The sequence below is a fragment of the Chelonia mydas genome, chromosome 2 (genome assembly GCF_015237465.2).
Source record: "Chelonia mydas isolate rCheMyd1 chromosome 2, rCheMyd1.pri.v2, whole genome shotgun sequence".
Lineage (NCBI taxonomy): Eukaryota > Metazoa > Chordata > Testudines > Cheloniidae > Chelonia > Chelonia mydas.
Window position 1 is genome coordinate 179,472,536 of NC_057850.1, and position 8,086 is coordinate 179,480,621.

At 42.4% G+C, this 8,086-nt stretch overlaps 1 protein-coding gene across 2 annotated transcripts in view; it reads right to left on the reverse strand.

The window, feature by feature from the left end:
• Positions 1-8,086, reverse strand: part of LOC102930263 (programmed cell death 6 interacting protein) — a 55,471-nt gene that overhangs the window by 45,078 nt on the left and 2,307 nt on the right. For both annotated transcript variants that reach the window (XM_037890136.2, XM_037890135.2), the window contains exons 2-3: positions 3,459-3,513; positions 455-524 (exon numbers count right to left, since the gene is read on the reverse strand). In XM_037890136.2, coding sequence (XP_037746064.1) covers positions 455-524; positions 3,459-3,513 — 125 coding nt within the window. The remainder of the gene's footprint in view (positions 1-454; positions 525-3,458; positions 3,514-8,086) is intronic.

Sequence of the window (8,086 nt, forward strand, 5' to 3'; positions counted from 1 at the left end):
CCTTGGCCAGCAGAACACAGGAAAAAAGCATGAGTAGAGCTTGAAACAAAGAACTGATGTGTCAGGAGCTGTAAAAAGTATTCTGCTGCCCACTGCAGACACACAATCCTGGATAGTGGGGGCCAGAGAGGAAGGTAGTGCTGCCAACATGGTAACACGTACAAGCTTGGCTTTTTTTTTTTGAATGAAAAAAGGACCTCAAAAATACTGTATTCCAATCAGCTAATAAAAGCTGCCTTGTTTTGAAAAGACTGTCCTGCATTGCTGCAAACACCTGCTAGTTGCATAGCTCCAAAGGGATAAAATCTCCAAGGGGAGTTCTAGTGCCTGGACTCACTGAAACAGCCACAGTGAGAAATGGAGATGTTGAAAAGCAGGCCACCATCAATATATGAATATTTTCAAAATTCATTATTAGAATTACTTGCATTTTATTTTCATTAGAGTTACCTACCAAGTTTGACAGAACCTCCAAAAAGCGACCCTTTATCAAAGGCATCTTTCCATGTAAAGGTCACACAGATCTGAAAAAAGGGAAGGAGAATGCACTGCATTTCATTTTAGAAAGACTTATTTTAAGAAGACATCCAGCACACAGTTTTATCTGTTTCATTCTAATTAAAGCATTATAATGTTTAGCAATGTTACAAAAATTCTATGAACCTTAAGACAGTCTTAAGTTTCACTTATACATTTTCCTACTCAACTTTCTATCTGAGCTTACAAAAAATTTCTTCAATAAGCAAGATTCACAGATTCTCACAACAAGTTTTAATGCTCACATTTTGGAAGCAGAATTATACCTGTGAATGACAGGGCAGAACCTCCTTCCCCTGAAGAAAGAAAAGGAGTACTTGCGGCACCGTAAGAGACTAACAAATTTATGTGAGCATAAGCTTTTGTGAGCTACAGCTCACTTCATCGGATGCATTCAGTGGAAAGATTTATATACACAGAGAACATGAAACAATGGTACACACTGTAACGAGAGTGATCACTTAACGTGAGCTATTACCAGCAGGAGAGCGAGAGTGCCAATGTGAGAAATTTCCAAAGCTACAAGGAAACCTAACCATTCTCCAAAGTAAAGTACACTGACTTTTCTTTTTATTTAAAGAACTGTGATGGATTTGAAGATGCTCTACAATAATTTATGAATATCATATCTTGCCTGGATGATTGTGCTGCTTATGCGTGCATACACTGATTTAATTCAATAGTAGGATTGTTCAGAAATGCACCCAGGAAGGAATGTGTATGTGTGAATCCTGATACACGCTTCCCAGCGAACACTTCAGAGACAACACAAGAGCCACTCACTTTGAATTTCCACTTCTGAAACTCTCCTGCACTCAAACTGGTTTTGCAAAGCAGATCCAAGCTCAAGGAAAAGAAAACTAAAACTATCTGGATTTTAAAAGGACACTCCCTCAACAGCAGGGGAAGAGAGTTAGAAGACTGAGATGCAGACACCCAGAGGTTAGGGGTCTGGGGCAAACTAGGCCTGCCTAGGAGTCTGAGTGTAAGAGACCTATGTCTTGACCTTTTGTTGTTTTAATAAATCCTTTTTTCTTATGTTAATGTTTTGTTCCTACTGTTAAGAACAAAAAATACTTTGTTATAGGAAGGATTGTTGTTTGGATCCCTATTCTCAACTGGTCAGACTCCCACAAAGAACCACCACTGGCTGCCAGCTCTGACTGAAGCTATTCTGGGAGATTTCCCCCCCCCCCCCCGCAACAGGACATAATTTCATTTTCTTAAAATATCCTATTAAAATCTCCTGGATTGCTTTCAATAGCCACTGGGATATCAATGCCGATTCCAGAAGACTCCTGGCCAATCCTGGAGGGTTGACAACTCTACTGGTACCTGTATCTAGTTGGACCTGCCAGGAAAGCAGAGTCAGTACATAGGGCCTATATCCTAGTACCCAGTCTAAAAGAGGGAGAACCATGGGATTCCATCCCAGGAAAGGCCAAGTAGGAAGCCTTAGTCCTAATGGAGGTGCTCTCAGAGAGAGCAGAGAAACGGTCAGAGGTGTAGCTAGCCTTGTAACCATGACAAAAATTCCTAATACAAAATCTTTGAGAATTTCCCACTCTGAGCAAGTACTGAAAGCAGAAAAGGGTACCTGCCATATTTTATCCCCAGGGAGGGTGGGATTTGTAGACCTTGCTTCTTGAAGAGAAGAAGGTTTGAGAAACTCAGATAAAGTTCTTCAGTTCTTCAGCATGGCAAAGTGTGAAGATCATCACAACAGAATTTATCATAGGGGGCAGTCCCATGCCAGAAGTTGCACTATATACAAAAATATATTCTCCTCTGGGTTCTCTTTACCATCACTTCCAATTATTTCCCCTTTACTGAGCCATCCTACCTTAGAGCACCCTTTACAGACGTCAGTAGACGCTCTCTTTGAATAAACCGTGTAGAACTTAGAACGTTTAAAAGAAGGATTAAGTTGCTGTCATACAAATCTCTTTGTAAGAAGTATGTCAGTCTTTTTGCCAAAGACATCACTGTCCGAAAGGAGCAGGCCTTGAAAGAAGCAGAAATGGTGACTTTTGCCCTAGACACTGGTACAACCAATTCGAAATGGAGGACTGATGTCTTCTTACACCTCAACAAAGACTGATACAGAACAAACAGAGCTAAAAGAACTCAAGATCTCTTTGCTCATTAAGAAAGAATTTGCAACCCTTATTAAAAATAAATCAGGTTTAAATACAGAATTTAAAATAGTGTACACTAGCAAATAAGGTGATTGCAAATGAACCCTATAGCCCAGGGGTAGGCAACCTATGGCATGCGTGCCAAAGACAGCACGCGAGCTGATTTTCATTGGCACTCACACTGCCCGGGTCCTGGCCACTGGTCTGGGGACTCTGCATTTTAATTTAAATTTTAAATGAAGCTTTTTAAACATTTTAAAAACCTTATTTACTTTACATACAACAACAGTTTAGTTATATATTGAACACTTATAGAAAGAGACCTTCTAAAAACGTTAAAATGCATTACTGGCCCGTGAAATTTTAAATTAGAGTGAATAAATGAAGACTTGGCACACGACTTCTGAAAGGTTGCCGACCCCTGCTCTAGCTGAATAAGTGCCACTGTTATTGATGGACCAGATCACCAGTGACCTCCAGAAAAAAAATCACATTTTTTCTGAGCCTGTATTTGGGCATCTGTAAAATGAGAGCAATGATAGTTACCACAGGTGAAATCTCAAAGTATCAGGATTAAACATGTCTACAACCACAAGTAAGGAGAGAGAGATTAGGAAATGAAGCTAAGAGAGATTAATGTCTTTCCTGGGAGAAGCACTGGCTTAGACAGAGGCCTAAAAAAAGGAGTAGAAATAATATTAAAAAAAAAAGACATCCTGGTTTCCATGAACCATTGTCCCAATATAGTATATGTGAAGCCAATGCAAGTCTTTTACACCTTACCTGATTTTCAGAAAATGGAAATTTTGGCTCTATGGAACATAGCTGATCGTAGTATCTAGAGCAACAGACAAAAAAACTGAGTTAAATACCAGATTAAGAGTTGTACTGGTTTTGTTTACATTGAGGAAGAAGGGAGGGTTGCCTCCATACCTAAATAACGGAACTCCCCCACTAATTCTGTAACATCTTGGGAGAGATAACTAGAACATGCAACGTGCCTCCAATGTGGCAGCAGCCACCATGGATCTACGAGGGGAGGTGGATGGAAGGCAAGGGATACAGAGGACAATGTGTCTTTTCCCTCCCACTTCCCACATGTGGTAGAAGGAGGAAAGAGATCCTTATGCAAAGGGTCCACTGTAGGAACATATGACAGACAAGGAAACAAATTTCCCCTTGACATTCATGATCATGTTACAGAGAATTAAATTAAATTTAAAAGATCATGACACTAACATAACATTTCATAACCATCACTATGCTGATTCAACTTGTATGTTCTCTCTCTACCCGCAACCATTTGTCTATTTTGATTGCAAGCTCTTTGGTCACTATGTTTGCCTAGCACAATGGAGCCCCATTCTCTGCTGGCCTCCCAGAACTACTGTAATGAAAATAAACTAGAGAGTGTTGCACACTTCTATACACGGAGCTCATTGGACACACCAAGGGCTCCTTGTTTCCTTCCAGTCACCCCCGCAAGCTCCATGTGTGCCACACTCACATTCTCCTCTACTTCAGGGATTCCTTGAAAAACCCTCCACCTCCTTCCCTCATAACAAGACCAGGGTCTCTCTCTCCCCCCTTTTTCTTCCCCTCTAATGTATCCATCTTTTCCTTGAACTGGAAGGGAGGCGCCCTCTCCTTCTCATCCCTCCACTCCAACTGAACAGGGTTTGGTGAGGCAGGGCATTAGAAAAGAAGAAATAAAGACTCTTATTCTCCACTCCCTCTGCTGGCTAAGCATCCACCCCACAGCTGTGCAAGCCTCTTTTCTGGTTTACCCAATTTTCACCAAAATCTATAGGGTTCTGCCCACTGATGCCTAGAACTCTCCCTGAAGGAACTAATTTGAAACAGTGTTCAAAAGTTATGTTACACCAACAAACAAATGTCATCACTTTTGAGTAGGGCCTCACTTAGCCAATAAATACTGGATCACGGTATGGGACTTGGTATATTTAGTACTAAGCTAAAGCAAGGAAGACAATTCTAAAATGAGGGACCCACAAATTTAAGACACTAGATTTCATGATCCACAAATTCTAGAAACATACCTTACACAAGTGGAAAGGGTAGAAATTAGCTTCTCTCTCTCGATATTTCACTCTTGGCAGGTGACAAAACTTAAAACCAAGTCACTCAGAACAATGGCTTCTTTCTTTCCCTCAATAACACCTCCATTATTATAGGAATGTAACAGGCTCTCTAAAAGTGCTAGTTAAAGATTAATGCTGTATACCATTTGCAAACTGGATTGCCAGGTGGATTGCAGATGACAAAGCAAGTTATTTCTAGCATTTCAAGATAGCAGCTACTAAAAATATCTTTAAGTCAAACTAGTTAGTGAGTGCATGGTACGGGGGGGGGGGGGGGGGGGGGGGGGGGGGGGGGGGGGGGGGAGGGGAGAGAGATGAGCTGGTGATGACAGAAGTGATTTTAAAGTTCCAAAATCACACAGCCTGCTGAAGTATTTGTACTTAATTCCTGTTCACTTCTAGGTGCAATTCAAAGCGTTAGCAATTAATTTATATTACATCCTTAAAAAATACAAGCCTAGTCTACACATAAAAATTAGATTGACCTAGCTACATTGCTCAGGGCTGTGAAAAAGTTTGCACCTTCTGTGGAGTAGTTATGACAACCTAAGCCCAGTGCAGACTCAACTTGGCTGTCAGAAAAATTCTTCCCTAGACTGAGCTACCACTTCTCGGAGAGGTGGATTTCCTAAAATAGATGGAAAAACCCCTTCCATCATTGTAGGAAGCAGCTACACTACAGTGGACAGCTGCAGTACTGTAGCTGTGCCACTGTAGGGTTGATATATCACCTAGCTACCCTTATCTTTAAGTCCCTAAATGTTCTACAACCTGGCACCTAAAGTCAACTGGCCAACTCTCACCATCTTTGAGTCAAATACTCTGGGAATGGCTGTGGTAGATCTCTCAGTCTATGACCCTTACACTCCCTTTGGAATTCCACAGTTATACGCCTTTTTATGGGCTTCTAGAACCTAAATCTAATCAACTACACAGCGGAGTGGGATGTGAATTTATTTAAATTTAGCAAAAAGAAAAAGAGTACTTGTGGCACCTTAGAGACTAACAAATTTATTTGAGCATAAGCTTTTGTGAGCTACAGCTCACTTCATCGGATGCATTCCGATGAATGCTTCAGATGAATGCTTCCGATGAAGTGAGCTGTAGCTCACGAATTAGTCTCTAAGGTGCCACAAGTATTCCTTTTCTTTTTGCGAATACAGACTAACACGGCTGCTACTCTGAAACCTTTAAATTTAGCTTCCGTCAGAGAGCCTGCTTTATTTCCCTACAAAATGTTGATGAATATAGTATGAAAATAAATTGTTATATTAAAAAGGGATACAGTCAACTTGATTTTTTAAAATTATTAACTTAAAGAAATTCCAGTTTGATAGAAATAGGCATGTCCTTTTTTAAAATCCCTATTGAAAGACTTCTTATTCTTTCTGCTTCCATGTTGATGTTTATAAACATTTTTTCAAGCAAAGTGAATGTTATACAGTGAAAACACTATGACTATAGACATACACAAAGTCAACTGGAAAAAAAAGATTTCCCTCCCCTTCTATATTCTTCAGTTATAATAATCATAAGTGTTACCAAAGTAGGCACAAAATTCTCAGACAAATGAGAATCTCAAATTGTTGCGTCCCTGGCAGAGAGTTGCTGGCTCCTTTAAGGCAAGCATAGGCCCAGGCTACCCTTGCAAGGCTCATTCCTCTTAAATTTGCTATTCAATTAACTGCCTAGATAAGCTAACACCTGAGCCTGTTAAAAAGCCATAAGGGCTAAGCTGAAGGATGGTGCTTGTGACACATATTGCAGTGCCATGCAGTATCTTTGGAGACCATGATGTACCAAGTGTGTGTATCACTGTTGGCCAGGAATGGTATGCAACTCCAGAGGATAAGGTTTCACAGCTCCCCGCTAGAACCAAAAGCGGGGGGTGGGGGTGGGGGGTGGTGATTAATCTGAATCATTTTGATTGTAAACACCTCCAGAGAGATGCCAACCCGTGGGGAGGCTTGCATACACTGGCTCAAACTGGGTTTTCCAGAGACCAACACAAAGAAACATGGACTTTTGGGACAAAAAGGCTGCATTGTGGACGGTCTGGAAAAACTTTGGCCTACAAAGGCCCCATAAGACTGATGTGCAACCTCTGGAAAGCTTTTAGCATGCAAATAGGAACTTTTGTTATTATGTTTTCTCTGTAATGTTTTTACCTAAAGAATAAATGTGCTTCCTTAGAGAGAGCTTGTGGTAAGCAGTAATTGCTAACAATACGCTGTTCATAGCCCTTGTAGAGAAAGTTTCCCTTGGTGTGATCTTTGTGGGGTCACTTAGGTTTTGTGGACAAAGTTCATTGGTGGAGTGGCACTGTGCCCAAAGATCTGTAAGGAAGGTGGCAGAGGGGATAAGAATTTATATATGAAGAAATGCCTTTTCTATAGAGATTAAGATGAATGTCCTAACCGCTAATATGCAGGTCTGTATTAACAGATGCCACAGGAATACTGCTACCGTTTTTCAGTATTTCAACCTAGCTATAATTCTTCTGCTCTTCTATGTGAGTTGGGAAGCTATTGGGTTTTCTTGTGTGGCTAAGTTAAAGCATCAGTGTAGACATTACCATTCATTATATTGCCAGATCTGGCCTCCTCCAGCATCCCACAACGCACACCATAACTGCTCTGCTCACTTTTTTGCACTCAGCTGCCCTACAGGCCTGCACCCCTCCCAGGCCCGCTGACCAGGGCGGGGGGGGGGGGGGGGGCCGGCGGGGGGGGGGGGGAATTGCCAAGGGGCCCAGGCCATTTGAAAAGGCCAGAGGGCCCCAAGCCACTGCCACAGTAGCAGCAGCAGGCCCTTTTAAATCGCCCAGCCCGGCTGCCCTAGGAGCTCACGGGGTGGTACCAGCAGCAGCGAAGGCAACCAGGGCAGGCATGTAGAAGCCCAGCCATGCCGGCAGCAGCTTGCTGGACACCAGCCAGCGCAGGCGGCAGCACCGCCCAAATGTCAGGCAGACTGTACAGGCCTGGCCCCTCCCCTTTCAAAGTTCTGGGAAGTCCTGACAGCTGAGCATACAATTCAAGCAGCAAAGAGCAAATCATTATCATGGAATTCTCCCGCTCCCCCGCCCACTAGGAACACAGCAGCAGGCATTAAGGGGGAAGGTGGGGACTGATGAACTCAGCTGCCCTGCATCTAGCTATGTATACATGCGCCCCTCCCCTTTCAAAGCTCCAGGAAGCTCTGACATTTCTCAGAGTGGAGAGCTCACAGAGCTCCTGAGGATGTTGCTCCCAGCAGCTGAGGACACTGTGGGAGAACTCAGAGGGAATCACAGAACCATAAGCAGGCAGG